The sequence below is a fragment of the Archocentrus centrarchus genome, chromosome 11, assembly GCF_007364275.1.
Source record: "Archocentrus centrarchus isolate MPI-CPG fArcCen1 chromosome 11, fArcCen1, whole genome shotgun sequence".
Taxonomy (NCBI): domain Eukaryota; kingdom Metazoa; phylum Chordata; class Actinopteri; order Cichliformes; family Cichlidae; genus Archocentrus; species Archocentrus centrarchus.
The window spans coordinates 34,501,254-34,518,190 of NC_044356.1; the positions used below are offsets into that span (position 1 = coordinate 34,501,254).

The following is a 16,937-nucleotide window of genomic DNA, read 5'->3' on the forward strand; positions in this document are numbered from 1 at the left end:
GCAGAAGGAAGGTTCAAAGTATGAGTAGGGTGACCCAGTTATTACTAATAAACTGGGTTAGCTGTTTGTTGTACAGTCGTTCCTCGCTATATCGTGGTTCATTTATTGCGGCTTCACTGTATTGCACTTTTTTTTTTTTTTTATATCTAATTCTGTATTGCGGAGTTTTTGCTATATCGCGGGTTTTTGCAGTATATAGGTATTTATATAACTCCCCATAACTATGTTCATCACTCGGACGAAGATATCAGTAATGCCTTTAGTGGAAATAGAAGTTGCGGCCGAGGGCGAAGATACTGCACCACGTGATGAAGTGGTGCCTTCAGAGGAGCTGTAATGCTCTTCTTGGCTGTGCAGTACTGCATCTCATCGTCATCACCTTCATCGCTATCAGTACTGCACAGCTATATAATTCATTATCTTCATCATTCAAGTTGTAGGCCAAGAGTGGAAAGGGTTTATAGGAGTGTGGGAAGGGTTTATAAAGCCTTAAACTATATAAATAATAAAATAAATATAACGCCTCTACTGGATTTTCACCTATTAACCCCCACAATAGATTAGGGATCACTGTACATGCCACTGTCCAACTGAAGAATTAAAAATCTTAGGACAAGACCAGAAGAAGGTGGTCACTCAACTTGCATTTGTCACAGTCAAATGCAAGTTGTTTTATTTAACTGGCTTTAGAATAATGCAAATGATTCTAAAGTTGAAGTCAGACATTTATAGAACATGACTTAATCCCACGCATCCCTTTTGCTCATAGCTCATCTGAGGTTTCATCCCTGCATATCTTTAATATGCAGGGATGAAGTTTTTATAGAGATGATGTTCACTAATTGAGTGATAAGATGTTTAGAGGTGGGAGATTTAGTCATAAGACCATAAAATATCTCCTGCTTTTGCATTCATTGAAAGTGAGGTAGAGACTGCTTGGCAAAATTTCCAATTTGAAGATAGTGAAAAAAGTGACCAGGAGGAAGATTGAACTCCTGATAGCAGACAAACCAACATCTGACCAATTTGAGAAAACCACATCCTTGAAAGGCTTGAAAGAAAGGGTACTGACAAACGGGAGCATAAACTGAGAATTCTGAAAGACCCAAGACACTTGATTTGCTATAGTATGATTCGCACAGGATAAAAATTTACTTCAGTGGCTTAACAGGTGGATTTTCTTTAGAGAATATCATAGCAGCTGAAGAAGCCCCCACAAGTCAGTAGCAATATTAGACTCTGTCGTAGACTAGCTAAAATAGGATGGAGAATTCAATTCAATTTTATTTATATAGCGCCAAATCACAACAAACAGTCGCCTCAAGGCGCTTTGTATTGTGGGTAAAGATGCTACAATAATACAGAGAAAACCCAACAGTCAAAACGACCCCGTATGAGCAGCACTTGGTGACAGTGTGAAGGAAAAACTCCCTTTTAACAGGAAGAAACCTCCATCAGAACCAGGCTCAGGGAGGGGGGGTCATCTGCTGTGACCGGTTGGGCTGAGGGGAGAGAAAGACATGCTGTGGAAGAGAGCCAGAGATTAATATCAATTAATGATTAAATGCAGAGTGGAGTATAAACAAAGTAAATAAGGTGAATGAGAAACAGTGCATTATGGGAACCCCCCCAGCAGCCTAGGCCTATAGCAGCATAACTAAGGGATGGTTCAGGGTCACCTGATCCAGCCCTAACTATAAGCTTTATCATAAAGGAAAGTTTGAAGCCTAATCTTAAAAATAGAGAGGGTGTCTGTCTCCCGAATCCAAGCTGGGAGCTGGTTCCACAGAAGAGGCGCCTGAAAGCTGAAGGCTCTGCCTCCCATTCTACTCTTAAGTATCCTAGGAACCACAAGTAAGCCAGCAGTCTGAGAGCGAAGTGCTCTGTTGGGGTGATATGGTACTATGAGGTCTTTGAGATAAGATGGGGCCTGATTATTCAAGAATGCTGGGAGACCCAATCCACCTTCAGATCTTGGCTTCTGTAGGTGTAGTTAAGAAGTGCAAGGTGCCTTATTGGTAAAGGGAATTATGATTCAGTCAGTTGTTTTTTAAAAAAAGCTTATGTAACAGAGATTGGCACATTCTGAAAAACATTGCTAAATTTAGGTAGTACTACCATCTTGATTATATTAATGCAACCAATCAGTGAAAGGGTAAGGAGCATGCATTTGCCAATCATTTTTAAATTATCAGTCAAATCTAATTAAGTTTAAAGAGACTTTGGATTTCTGGCTGTGTTAACACCCAAGTATAGAGATATTGTTACATCAGACAATGTTTTTAACATTAAACTCATTTTTGCAGCCAGGTCAAGAACAAAAGTGACCTCTTAGACTGCTTTTTAGTTTTAGTTCCTTGTTTTCCAATGATTACCATTTCTGTCACTAGTTAGCTAACATAAACTAATGTTAAGTCCATTAGCAGCAACCAGCCTAGTAACATCACATTTTGAACTTGCACAAGATGGCTCTGCACATGCTCTTAAATCTGTAACTTTAAACACTTATTTCTCAAATCCAGCTTTACAGACAGTGTTAAATCTTAGAGCAGGGCTCCATGCTGTAAATTAGCCTTTATAGATGTAGTGTTTCATGTCTACTTTAGCTCTTGTGCTTTGGTTGACAAATTAACTGTCTTTATATTTGGGGGGAAAATGCAAACCAAAAAAATTCTTGGCCCAAGGAAATTAAAGTACACAACTGCCTAACAAATTGTAGGCAAATTTAGAAAGAGTGCGCCATCGTGCACTTGGTCCAAAGAGTACTGACATTTCTCTAAAAGGTCCCACTCAGTATGAACAGCTGCTTTTTTCCCTCCATATTTTTTTAGTCGCAGGTTTGGTTTTGAGTGGGTAAAATTATTCATTCATTTTTAATCAGTATTGGCCTCAAACATTAAATATTATTTTGTCCTGTTTTTCTAAACTGTCTAGGTGATCCGTCAGCCAACTCTCAGTCCTCCTTGTCTTCCTCTTCTGTATCTGATTCCAGCACCGCTTCGCCTCCCTTTCCTTTGGCTAACACATCTGGACAGACATCCACCCACACCACAAGTACTACTTCAGTTGGTCAGCCAGCAGAGAGTAGCCCTGAGGCAAATATGGCTCAGCTCTTGGGCTCTCTACTGGGAGCAGCAGGATCGGGTGGTCCTGGCTCTGGACTGGCTCCGTCCATCACTGTGACACTGCCAGGGGTTCCTGGCTTCTTCCAGAGCATGTCAGACTTCACACCAGTGAGTTCATATAAAACGATAGAGGGCCAGAATAAATAAGTTGAACATTTCTGAGTAGGAAACATGGTTCAGACAATTACGTGGAACTTACTTATACACATTGGTACAATGTCAAATAACAACAAACAGTTGCCTCAAGGCTCTTTATATTGTAAGGTAAAGACCCTACAATAATTACAGAGAATACCCAATAATCAGACAACCTCCTTATGAGCAAGTACTTGGCAACAGTGGGAAAGAAAAACTCCCTTTTGACAGGAAGAAACCTCCAGCAGAACCAGGCCCAGGGAGACCAGTTGTGGGTGAGGGGAGGGATACAGGACAAAAGACACACTGTGGAACAGAGGAAGAGATTAAGAAATGCAGAGTGGTGTATAAGCACAGAGTGAAAACAGGTGAATGAAGAAAAAACTCAGTGAATCAGGTGGCGGGGGAGGATGCTGGACAGACCTGGCACACCTAAACATATAGTGAGGGTGCGCTGGGACCATCTGGCAGAGGCCCCAGTCCGCAAGATCTTCAACTCCCACCTTCGGCAGAACTTCAACAGCATTCTGAGGGAGTCTGAGGACACTGAGTCCGAATGGACCATGCACCATGTTGAGGCTCCTGCTCAGAGCTGTGGATGCAAGATGGTTGGTGCCTGTCGTGGTGGTAATCTCCGAACCAGATGGTGGACATTGGAGGTGAAGGGAGCCATCTAGTTGAAGGAGTCCTAATGGACTTGGTTAGCCTGTTGGACTCCTGACTCAGTGGAATGTGGTGGCTGAAGCAGAAACCTGGGTGTAGGAGTAGTTCGGTAAGGCCATGGGATCGCCTCGAAGTGATTCTAGCAAACAGTCAGGTGACTCAGGAAAGTGGTGCCCTACTCACGTGGCATGTAGTGCAGGTGTGGCGCTGCTGACTTCAACTGAAGATATAGTCGGCCGGTGGCAGGAATATTTTTGAGGACTTCCTTAATCCCACTGACGCCTCTGTAGCGGAAGCAGAGTCTGGGGACGGGAGGGACAAATTACCCATCACTGGGGGGTGAGGACACTGAGGCAGTTATACAACTCCTTAGTGGCCCTGAGTTCCTGAAGGTTCTTGATGTTGTAGGGCTGTCTTAGTTGACATGGCTCTGCAATGTTGCATGGAGATCTGAGGCAGTGCTACTGGATTGGCAGACTCGGGTGGTGGTCCCCATCTTTAAGAAGGGTGGACCGGAGGGTGTGCTCCAACTATTGGGGGATCAAACTTCTCAGCCTTCCCGGGGAGGTCTGTGCCAGGGTGCTGGAAAGGAAGGTCCGTCTGCTAGTCGAACCTCAGCTTCAAGAGGAACAATGCGATTTTTTTCCTGGTCGTGGAATGCTGGACCAACTCTTTATCTTCTCGAGGATACTCAGGTAGGCATGGGAGTTTGCCCATGCAGTCTACGTGTGCATTCAACCGCATCCCTCGGGGTATCCTGTGGGAGGTGCTATGAGAGTATGGGGTAAGGCACCCCATACTCTCATAGCACATTGTTGTGGGCCATTCAGTCTCTATACAACCACAGCAAGAGCTTGGTCTGTATTTCTGGCAATAAGTCGGACTGGTTTGCTGTGGGTGTTGGACTCTGCCAGAGCTGCCCTTTGTCACCGATTCTGTTTCTAATTTTAATGGACAGAATTTCTAGGCGTAGCCAAGTGGTGGAAGGCTTTTGCTTTGATGGCCTCGGAAACTCACCACTGCTTTTTGCAGATGATGCAGTCGTGTTGGCTTCATCAGGTGGTGGCCTCCAGCTTGCACTGGAGCAGTTCACAACTGAGTGTGAAGTGGATTGTATGAGAATTAGCCCCTCTAAGTGTGTGTGTGTGTGTGAGGCCATGGCTCTAAGGTGGAATAGGTAGAGTGCCCACTTCAGCTCAGGGACAAGTTGCTGCCCCAGGTCGAGGACTTAAAGTATCTTGGGGGTCTTGTTCACATGTGACGGGAATGAAGGAAGTGGGAGATTGACAGAAGGACTGCGGCTGTGTCTGCAATGATGGGGGTGCGGCACCGGTCCGTCTTGGTGAAGAGGGAGCTGAGCATGAAAGCAAAGCTGCCAATTTACTGGTCAATCTATGTCACTACCCTCACCTGTGGTCACAAGCTGTGGGTAGTAATCGAAAGAACAAAATCGCTGGTACAAGCGGTGGAAATGAGCTTCCTCTGAAGGGTGGCTGGCCTCTTCCTTTGAGATAGGGTGAGGAGTGCAGTCATTCCAGAGGGGGTGGTCATAGTAGAGCTGCTACTCCTCCACATCGAAAGGAGCATTTAAGGTTCCTCTATACATGAGTGAGTATAATACGGTATTATAATGTGTGAATACCTTGTATGTATTACATCTGACTTATTGCTATAGATTCTATAAATAGACATACACCCTTGTACAACAGTGCATTATGTAGTTTCTCTAATTTGGAACTTTTTGTGTTCTATGATGTGGTTACCAAAATGTATTTATAGGATAATAAAATCTCTGCTGAAGAGTTTTCTATAATGAAATGGGGCTGTAATGTTATCCTGACTTTTACGTTTATTTTATATTTTCGTTAATCGGGGGTGGATATCTCCATTGCTGATGGGTCATCTTGACTTTTCCAATGGAGGGTGTACAAGGCTAAGAATCAGGCTTTCAAATGAATTCAGACTTTGTCTGGGTCTTTGGTTGAGCCAACTGGACTGTTTCTTATACTCTATTCTTATACTCGAGCACTGAAAGCGCTTTATACAGCATCTTCATTCACCCATTCTCACGCACATACATACAAGCACATTTTTTTTCTATACTTATTCATCAAGTGTTTTCTAACATTTAAGCATTGGGAGCAACTCGGGGTTCAGTATCTAGCCCAAGGATACTTTGGCATGCAGGCTGGAGCGGCTAGGGATCGAACCACCAACCTCATGATTAATAGATGACCTGCCGTACCTCCTGAGTCACAGCCACCCTAAGCTAGAGTCAAAGATTGAGTACCCGGAGGGTAGAACATGCAAACTCCACACAGAACAGTGGATTCATATCAGCCAGTTGGAGGTCACACAGTCCTTGAGAAAAAAGAAATGTGCTGTTACAGATTTACAGTAGCTTATTGAAAAGGATAAAACATACAAGTCATTAAGAAAGATCATAGTGAAAATTGTTACTTTCAACAAAAAAGGGATTCTTATCTGCACATGTAAAGAACCTCCTGATGTGTATCCACATCCATATTTCCTGAAGCTTAATATAAACACTGTGTGTACTAGTCAGTGAGCAACAAGTGTTGTTTCTGCACAGCCACCTACCACTGGCCCTGGTGCCTCACTTCCCCATCAGCCCATTGGTCCTGCTCCCACTCAGACCAGCAACACTCCAGATGGAGACTCACTGAGCCCAGAGCTGTTCACCGGCATCATGCAGGGAGTGCTGTCCACCATGATGAGTTCTCTTGGGGCGCAGCAGGGCAATGGAGAGAGCATTGCCCAGTTCATCCAGAGGCTGTCCCAGACCAATAACCTGTTTGTTCCTGGCTCTGGGGATGCTGTGGGTGAGTCCTGATACTGGAGGCTCAGTGTAAATGTAGACATTGTGCATCTCATATATAATGTCCTTAAATTGGACAAGAACAATGAAAACATGTCACCAGCCTAACACATTCTTGGAATTGTAAATGCAGTTCACACTTATCACTGTGGTTGTTATTGGTTTACTGATAAATGGGCTCCCATCCTGGTAGGGTTCTTTGGGGACCTGCTCTCCCTGGTGTGTCAGAGTTTCTCTATGGTGGACATGGTGCTGTTGCTTCATGGGAACGCCCAGCCTCTGAGCCGCATTCAGCCCCAGCTCACAAACTTCTTCACTGAACACTACCTCCAAGGGCGAGAACCTACTGATGCTAACATAGCTGTGAGTACTGTACAGAGTTTCTCACTGATTGCTTAATGTAATGGCATCAGTGATGCTTTGGCTAATATAAAACAAGTCAAGGACCTACAGTGGTGTGAAAAAGTGTTTGCCCCCTGCCTCATTTCCTGTTTTTTTGCATGTTTGTCACACTTAAGTGTTTCGGAACATCAAACCAATTTAAACAATAGTCAAGGACAACACAAGTAAACACAAAATGCAAGTTGTAAATCAAGGTGTTTATTAGTAAAGGTGAAAAAAAATCCAAACCATCATGGTCCTGTGTGAAAAAGTGATTGCCCCCTAAACCTAATAACTGGTTGGGCCACCCTTAGCAGCAACAACTGCAACCAAGCGTCTGCGATAACTTGCAATGAGGCTTTTACAGCATTCTGGAGGAATTTTGGCCCACTCATCTTTGCAGAATTGTCCTAATTCAGTTACATTAGAGGGTTTTCGAGCATGAACGGCCTTTTTAAGGTCATACCACAACATCTCAATAGGATTCAGGTCAGGACTTTGGCTAGGCCACTCCAAAGTCTTCATTTTGTTTTTCTTCAGCCATTCAGTGGTGGACTTGCTGGTGTGTTTAGGATCATTGTCCTGCTGCAGAACCCAAGTACGTTTAAGCTTGAGAACATGAACAGATGGTCTGACATTCTCCCTCAGGATCTCTTGGTAGACAGCAGAATTCATAGTTCCATTTATCACAGCAAGTCTTCCAGGTCCTGATGCAGCAAAACAGCCCCAGACCATCACACTACCACCACCATATTTTACTGTTGGTATAATGTTCTTTTCTGAAATGCAGTGTTCCTTTTACGCCAGATGTAATGGGACACACACCTTCCAAAGAGTTCCACTTTTGTCTCATCGGTCCACAGAATGTTGTCCCAAAAGTCTTGGGGATCATCAAGATGCGTTTTGGAAAAATTGAGATGAGCTTTAATGTTCTTTTTGCTCAGCAGTGGTTTTCTTCTTGGAACTCTGCCATGCAGGCCATTTTTGCTCAGTCTTTTTCTGATGGTGGAGGCATGAACGCTGACCTTAACTGAGGCAAGTGAGGCCTGCAGTTCTTTGGACTTTGTTGTGGGGTCTTTTGTGACGTCTTGGATGAGTCGTTGCTGCATCCTTGGGGTAATTTTGGGCGGCCGGCCACTCCTGGGAAGGTTCACCACTGTTCCATGTCTTCGCCATTTGTGGATAATGGCTCTCACTGTGGTTCGCTGGATTCCCAAAGCTTTGGAAATGGCTTTATAACCCTTTCCAGACTGATAGATCTCAATTACTTTCTTTCTCAATTGCTCCTGAATTTCTTTGGATCTCGGCATGATGTGTAGCTTTCAAGGATCTTCTGGTGGACCTTACTGTGTCAGGCAGCTCCTATTTAAGTGATGTCTTGATTGGGAACAGGTGTGGCAATAATCAGTCCTAGGTGTGGCTAGGGAAATTGAACTCAGGTGTGAAAAACCACAGTTATAGTATGTTTTAACAAGGGGGGGCAATCACTTTTTCACATAGGGCCATGATGGTTTGGATTTTTTTTCACCTTTACTAATAAACACCTTCATTTACAACTTGCATTTTGTGTTTACTTGTGTTGTCCTTGACTATTGTTTAAATTGGTTTGATGTTCCGAAACACTTAAGTGTGACAAACATGCAAAAAAACAGGAAATGAGGCAGGGGGCAAACACTTTTTCACACCACTGTAGTTTCCAGAAGATTTTTAATATAGAATTCCATGTTAACAATAGTAATACTACATTAAAATTGAATTTAAAATTTTAACATGTTATTTGCCCTCCAGGTAGCAGCTGAGGACCTCATCAATGGACTTGAGGGGTACATAGCTGAGAGCTTTGTAAGGACGATGTCTTTCACACACAAACAAATACAGACTCTAAATTCCTGTGACGTGCACAGAAGTGAGCTGTGTGTTCTGTGTCTAGGCCACAGTGACGGTGCGAGAGGGAGTGGATATCATTCAGACCAACCTGTCGTTCTTCAGACAGCAATTCACTCAAATGGCCACACACATTCTTCGCTGCAACAGTAAGCTCGCTGAGTGGAAGAGGGAATACTCAGTTATTACAGAGGACACTGGGAACTGCATGGATATAGCAATAAACACAGGAATTTTAATTGGAAACCCTTTTCAGAAATGGAAATGTAACATTAGTGTCTTCATTAGTCTGTAAAAGTGACTGTCACTCACACATAGTTTACATTAATAGCTCATAGGGGGTATGCACATAGAATTATGGGATGACTTATTTCAACCTTTTGTACTTGCTTGATGTGTGAGCTAGTTGCCCCAATATATCTCCTCCAAACGCCCTGCCTCTGAAAAACAGGCAGGCATCGTGGGAGAGTCATTGTCAACATTTCTTATCCTTTCTTGAACGAACAAGAGCGTTCTGTGTAGCCAAAACCCTGTTGGGCTCTGTGAAACCACACTGATGTGAAGATGTAAGAGTGTGAGCGGCTTTTTCATTTGGGGTTTTTCGTCCTGCAGATCACATGTTTGGCCCCCGCCTGCTGTTGCTGTGTACTCAAGGCCTATTTGAGTGTCTGGCTCTAAACCTGTACTGCCTGGGAGGAGAACACAGAGCTCTGACTGCTGTCATCAACCACCGCATTGTTTGTATAGATCATCAATAATGCAGCATCATGTGCTTCAACTCACGATAGAGGTTGGCAGCTGCGTATTACTGTGTATTTCTGTTTTTCTGCAGAGGACGATGTCTGCAGAAGTCAGTCCCAGTCTGGTCAACTGGCTGACCAGCATGATGTCTATGAGGCTGCACATCATTCTGGAGCACAACCCAGTTACTGAGGACCAAATCCAGCACTACATTATCCATTTACAAGTAATAAACAAAGGCAGTCTGCAGTTATAAGCAACACCTGCTTTAACTGGATACTAGAACAGGTGGAACATTCTTCATCCTTGATCCAGTTGCCACTAAAACATTGTCCATGTAGATTTTTTGTCAATACACAATCAGGTCACTACATTGCTTGCTGAAAAAGTGAAGGTAATTAATGTCAGTCAGTTGGATCAAGCTATGATCATAAATAAAAATAAATACCCATGTAACCCACCTCAACCTGGTCTACAGTAAGACCTGGTCTAACAACACTCTACACAGCTAAGTTTAAATCTAACATTTAAATATTTAGAATCAGATCAGGTCAATAATTACATAATTCCCTACAATGCCATTTCAGGGGGTGTTGAACCAGAGGACGGAGGCTGAGGTGGAACAGCCATCAGAGAGGCCCAGCATGGAGGTGAGTTTGGTTTTTGGTTTTTTCCCTTCACTTTTTATTGGGGATGTAGCTCTTGTGGTGTGTCTTGAGATTTTTATTCTATCTTGTCCGACAGTTTAAGCAAGCAAAATTATTGTCTGCATGCTCTGTTTTGGGGTACCTTTGCTGTTCCAAGAGAAGCTCTATTGTAGGATCCTCTTGTTAGTTTCTTTCTTTCATTTTCTTTCTTTTACATGTTTAAACGGCATGGCCCAATGACACCAGGGCTGAGGGGAAGCATGTATAATATAATTGGTCCTAGCACAGAACCCTGTGGAACTATTCTTAGTGTGAAGAAGACTCTCCATTTACATGAATAAATTGTAATCTATTTGAAAAGACAAATACAACAGTTTTTAAGTGGATGCCTTAAAAGATGCTACACTTAAACTTATTTCAGTATTTTTAGACTCCTTGAAAAAATGCGACCACCGATTGTTTAATAAGTTTAATTTCACAGAGCATCCATTATTCAGTCTGCTGCCTTAGGTAAAGGACTCTTATTATATGAACGGCTCACACACTTACTTCACTTCCCTGTTAGATGGGGAAGAGTTCGTCTCCAGCTGCAGCCACCACAGCAGAGGAGGCCATGACTCCTTCAGCTGTCACTGGAGAAAGAGGAGCACCTCCACCAGTTTCAGCTGTGGACTCTCAGTGCCCTGCTGGGGCCCTAACAGGACAGGAGGACGTGGCCCCTGAGATAGAGCCATGGGCAGCAGCTGTTCCACCTGTAAGGAGTGAGGGGGAGCTTTTTGTTTGTCTTTCTTTATTCTTAGGAGTAATATAGGGCTTATGCTGATGTTATTTCTGCACAGATCATTAACAAAACTCCGAACTGGCCATGCATTCTTAACGTGTTAAACTGTTCGTTTAAGACCTGCAACTGACCTCATCTGGAATTCTGTGTAATGGACATAGCAGTGCATGGCATAAGTACTACATCAAAAAATGCATAAACTAAGTGAAGAACCCACTGACACGCCAGGTTGTGATTTACAATGATAAACTAGGTCTGAGTCCTGTTTGGTGGATAAAGCCTTCTTTTAAATTCCTAACAAACAAAACCATAAACCTCATCACCTGAAAGATAAACGTGTCAACAAGCACATGAGATTGAAATGATTTTTAAAAAATGTCATAAAATTCAAATTAATCATAAAAATGAGACATGTTTTCTACTCTTAAGTGTGTGTGTGTGTGTGTGTGTGGGGGGGGGGGGTCTGCTGTAGGTGCTGACTGGCAGCTGTCACCTCAGCTCAGATGGATGGCACTAAGCAGGCAAACAGAGCTCAATTCATTTTAGTCAAACCACTCTGGTTCACACTTGAGTCACAGTCACTAGAGATACAGAAAGTAGCCACTTTGCATCTGTTTCTCTGGTGTGGTCATCTTAGAAACATGGTGTCTGACCAGATACTTACTCTGGATGATATTACTTTGGCCTCCAGTAACACTGTGAGGAATCTTGAAGGATATGTCCTTCAATACACAAATTAAGCAAATATGACTATTATTAAGTATTAAGTATGACTGCTTTCTTTGCATTTCTGCAATATCTCTAAAATTAGAAACATCCTTTCTCAGAGTGATGCTGAAAAGCTAATTCATGCATTTATTACTTCTAGGCTGGACTATTGTAATTCATTATTATCAGGCTGTCCTAAAAGCTCCCTGAAAAGCCTTCAGCTGATCCAAAATGCTGCAGCTAGAGTACTGACAGGGACTAGAAAGAGAGAGCAGATTTCTCCCATATTGGCTTCTCTTCATTGGCTCCCTGTTAAATCTAGAATAGAATTTAAAATCCTTCTCCTCACATACAAGGTCTTGAATAATCAGGCCCCATCTTATCTCAAAGACCTCATAGTACCATATCACCCCAACAGAGCACTTCTCTCTCAGACTGCTGGCTTACTTGTGGTTCCTAGGATACTTAAGAGTAGAATGGGAGGCAGAGCCTTCAGCTTTCAGGCGCCTCTTCTGTGGAACCAGCTTCCAGCTTGGATTCAGGAGACAGACACCCTCTCTATTTTTAAGATTAGGCTTCACAGCACCACCAAAAAAATCCTAAACACAGAACTAATGACGAGCAGTTCTGTGTTTAGGATGAAATGGTGTGTCTAACTCCACACTCACCTCAAACTCCTCAAATTTTCACATTTTCTGCAGTCATTTTCTAATATTTAGAACTTGTTACAAATGTGTATCAACAACATCCTTCTACACAGACTTTTAGCTGCATATATAAGCAAAGTGACTATCACAGTTGTATAATAATGTCTTGGTCAGGAATGGGTTCCCATCATCAGACATGACATGCTGTCCCAGAGGAAGATCAAAGCCCAGCCGCCACTGTCGGATGCTTACCTACACGGGATGCCTGCTAAGAGAAGGAAGGCAAGTGTTCAGTTGAGCCTTGTGTTAAGTGAGTTTGATCTCACTTAACACAAGGCTGGGAAACGTTGTGCTAAGCTGGCTAAGTTCATCTCACTGCATCTTTTCGTCTGTGTATAATGAAGTTCTGTAAAACTGTTGTTGGATAGAAGAGAGTGACATTAGTGTTCCTACCCTCAGACGAACCAGTGTGAAGGACCACACCTGTTGTTGTCAGACGCGGTTAGTCGAGCTGCTCGTGCTGTGGGAGTCCTGCCTGTTACTGCCCCAAACAGCCTGCAGGTGGAGCTGGAGAGGCCAGAGGTTCAGGAAGCATACACAAACCAGGTAATGAGCTGTTGCAAAGCTGATCTGGGATGGCATGAGATATCTTAATTCCTTAATTGCTCTGATTGCTGATTGCCATCCAGCCATGTCTTTTGTCCTGTCTCCCTCCCCTCAACCCCAAGCGGTCACAGCAGATGACGGCCCCTCCCTGCTGGAGGTTTCTTCCTATTAAAAGGGAGTTTTTCCTTCTCTCTGTTGCCAAGTGCTGCTCATAGGCTTACATTCCAAAGTGCCTTAAGGCGACTGTTTTTATTTCTTGTTATATTAATAAAATTGAATTGAAACGAAATAAGAAAATTAAAAATGCAGAACTCTTTAAAAAGTCGTCAGTATGTCAGCGCTGGCTTCAGAAGGTTCAGAATAAATTTAAGTAGTCGATGGCATGTTGAGCCATATTTATATAACACATTTTTGTGCATTTGGAAAAGTTGTCACACAAGTATTTATGTGCTTCATCATAGTACAGGTACATCATTTACTTTGTAAATGTTCAAAACCCAAGTACGTTTCTGTGTGGAGTACTTTTTGTTGTCTGCTCTAATGATTAAATGTTCTATAGTGGCAACTGTGTTCACTCTTTACCTTAAACAGCTGACGGGCTGATTGAGATCATGTCTAGCTTGAAGTTCTGAAGTCATGAAAGTGTCTCTTTTCCCCGGGATAACTCAGTGGTAACTTGACCCTAACCTGGTTGGGAGCTGGTTCTGTTCAGCTCTGGTTTAAGCTGGAAGTGCCACGTTTTCACAAAAGCTTTTATTTACAGCACGTTTTACATGATACATAGAATCTCTGCTGGGAAGTTAATGAGTTATACATGTACATGTTCAGCCATACCTTAGTACATCCCAAATTCAGCTGTAAAGTTGGAGTTGCACAAACTGCATTGCATTGTCAGTGGAATTTGCATGTATTCATTTGGTGATGTAGATGTTTTTATGTGACTCTAATTTGCACAGCTGGGATTGAAGCTACTAGGAGACAGATTCTAAAGTTCATCAGTTACATTTGAAGGCTGTTTATCACCAAGAGTACCTGTTAAACCAGTAAACTTCATTCTTTGATCTGCCAGCAAATGAATGTGATTTCTACACCTCCTTTATCCGGCTGTGTGACAGTCACCTTTAATGATCAGAGCCATTACGTCAGAAATAAACTGCAGCACTGAGAGCGCACTTATTGGTAAAATACGCAGCTTGAATTAAATGTTTATTTTACTGCCCTGTGCACTAAATGCCGTTACAGCATTACTCTTAATTGAAGCAGTATTGCATTTTACTGTTGATTTTTCTCTCTCTGCATCCCACCGACAGGTAAAGAGTGACATCAAAGAGCGAGTGAGAGACGATCCAGATTATAATGCTCAGAGATTCCCCAACACACACCGAGCTTTCTCTACAGGAAGCTTCTAGTCTCCTTCAAGCAGCTTGACCCACAGGGGGGGTCAGGAAACACACCCTGCAGCATGAGACTCTGGTACACGTAATGTGGCAACACCCATTGTAATCATGGGCTGTCAGGAAGACAGCTGCTGACCTCACTTAATCAGTCCTCCTTTCCTGTGTCATGGCAACACTACCTGCTGTAGTTTCATTAGAGATGAAAACCTGCAGACTTTGGACTGTGGGAGGAAACCGGAGTACCCGGGAGAACATGCAAACTCCACACAGAAAGGCCCCAGCCGAGGTGGATTCAAACCCAGAACCTTCTTGTCACCACGCCACTGTGCTGATGACGGACCCACAGGATAACAGATCAGAACTAATCCCCTTTGGAAGGCAGTTTTGAAGCAGTCTGGGCAGTCAGAGCTCATTTAGTGTTGGGACCAAAGAACTGAGTCCGAATGTTCTGAGAATCAAGTTTCTTTATTCTGAGAAACATGCACAGTGAGAGTGAACACCTAATTTAACAATGTTAAAGAATAACATCAGAATTATAAAGGAATAAAAATTGTAATGTGAAGCCAAAATGCTTAAAAATGTGGAGGAAAGGGTTCTAATGCAAAAAGAATCATTTCATGAGAGAAGGTGAGGTGACAAATGTAGCTGAACATAAATGTATGCTAAAAGATGCACAGGCAACGAAATATGAAGTATGAACTATCACTGTTGTCCTCTCAAAGATGACCTTTTCCCTATTTAAAAATATTCAGTTTGTCAGACAGCAGTGGTTCTAATACTGTCACACTGAGCAGTTCTGCACTGCGTTGTAAATGTTGCTGCATCATAAGGCAGAAGTGTAAATGAGTAATTGTACATAGTAAATGGGCATTGGTGTCATAGAGCTTTGTCAGTGTCTCTACTGTAGGCTCTTTACAACATACAAAATCTTAAGATGACTCAAGTTGATGTCGACTAGCTCAGCAGAACTAAATCAGTGTTTTCCACGGCATCAGCTTTGTATCATTTTATTGTAGATATCAGTGAGCCTCACACTCAGTTTCTTTTTGTATTTTAGAGCATTATGTGTGATTGACACTTGCTGTCCATTAATACAGGACAGTCAGGCCTGATCAGTGATGTTTGTCTGAAGTACTGCTGATGTCAGAAGAACTTTGTCAAACTGTGAACTGTTACTCCCTGTTTGTGAACATCTCTCAAATAAATTCACTTTAAATCAGTCTTCATTCATTTTTTTCAGGGTTTATCCATCTGGACCATTTTGAATTGAACTAGCCAGGTTTCACATGTCTTTCTGCTTGTGAATACTGGAACTATCTGGTACTGCCATTGTGATGTTGGAAGTGCCCAAACAATCAATTTGAAAAACTCAGCACCGATGTCTCTTTCCAGAACATTTGACCCTGCTGCTCAAAAACTGTGTACACTGTTGGTTACGCTGACTGAACATCAAACACTACCTTTATCCTTGCAGAGGCATAAAGGTGCTCTAGAACATTTTAAGTTTGAATCATATCAAATAGCTGATGTAAAGATTTGAAGTCTTTTCACTGACATCACACGCCTGTCACTCAGAGGGTAGAGCAGGTTGTAACTGTCCTTCAGCAAGATACTGAACCCCACATTGCCCCAGATGCAATGAATGAGGTCTAATGATGTGTGTGTGTGAGTGAGAGGTGAGTGATGAGTGGATGATCTCTGTTGCCTTTCTTATATTTATCTTTTGGCAGATTTGCCGTGTCCCTTTCTCTCTTGTTGCTCTTACACTTGTTTCTGTTCCTCTACATTGAGGACATTAAATTGATGCTGTTGACACTATGACACATCCCACAATATTAAAGTTGGTTATAGAACAAAAATCATGCTTTATAAACACTAGAATTTTGCTTTATGTTTCAGTGGTTGGAGTGGGCGTAAAATTGATTTGGTTCCAGAACTTGTGTCTGTGGAAAAAATGTGAATTTAAAAACTTGGTGGATGCATCAGGGAAAACTAGAGGTTTCATATGGTGCTCAAGGACGCTTCGATCCATGGGCAGGAGGAGCCACGGACCAAACCACTGACCTTTTGATTGGTAGATGACCTGATCTACCACCTGAGCCACAGCTGCCCATATTTAGAAAAAGCATTTGATATATAAAGCAAAAATTTCACAGCAATCATTATTTAATCTGTCCAGACTTTGGACCATAAAATCTTCAGGCAAATCAGAGATGGTTGAGGAGAAAATCTTCTAAAATCCTGATGATCTGAGATGGAACGATCAAAAAGTATTTTAAAAATAAAATTAACCACAATTTGTTTTTCATTTAGTAAAATATTGGAGTGCTGTGGCTACAGTTTTTTTAAAAAGCTGCTGTAGTTTTTATTTATTTTGGATTTG

The 16,937-nt window shown here is 42.5% G+C and overlaps 1 protein-coding gene across 3 annotated transcripts in view; it reads left to right on the forward strand.

The window, feature by feature from the left end:
• The window catches only part of bag6l (BCL2 associated athanogene 6, like), a 34,097-nt gene extending 18,324 nt beyond the window's left edge, over positions 1 to 15,773 (forward strand). For 2 of the 3 annotated variants that reach the window (XM_030740334.1, XM_030740335.1), the window contains exons 13-24: positions 2,935 to 3,233; positions 6,517 to 6,766; positions 6,956 to 7,125; positions 8,932 to 8,985; positions 9,074 to 9,176; positions 9,640 to 9,764; positions 9,860 to 9,994; positions 10,356 to 10,418; positions 10,981 to 11,169; positions 12,726 to 12,833; positions 13,011 to 13,157; positions 14,468 to 15,773. In XM_030740334.1, the coding sequence (XP_030596194.1) occupies positions 2,935 to 3,233; positions 6,517 to 6,766; positions 6,956 to 7,125; positions 8,932 to 8,985; positions 9,074 to 9,176; positions 9,640 to 9,764; positions 9,860 to 9,994; positions 10,356 to 10,418; positions 10,981 to 11,169; positions 12,726 to 12,833; positions 13,011 to 13,157; positions 14,468 to 14,566 (1,742 nt within the window). In that variant the 3' untranslated portion in view covers positions 14,567 to 15,773. Of the gene's footprint in view, positions 1 to 2,934; positions 3,234 to 6,516; positions 6,767 to 6,955; positions 7,126 to 8,931; positions 8,986 to 9,073; positions 9,177 to 9,639; positions 9,765 to 9,859; positions 9,995 to 10,355; positions 10,419 to 10,980; positions 11,177 to 12,725; positions 12,834 to 13,010; positions 13,158 to 14,467 lie in introns of those variants that run through there. The other variant, XR_004020521.1, reaches the window with a different exon arrangement.
• The last annotated feature ends 1,164 nt before the right edge of the window (positions 15,774 to 16,937 follow it).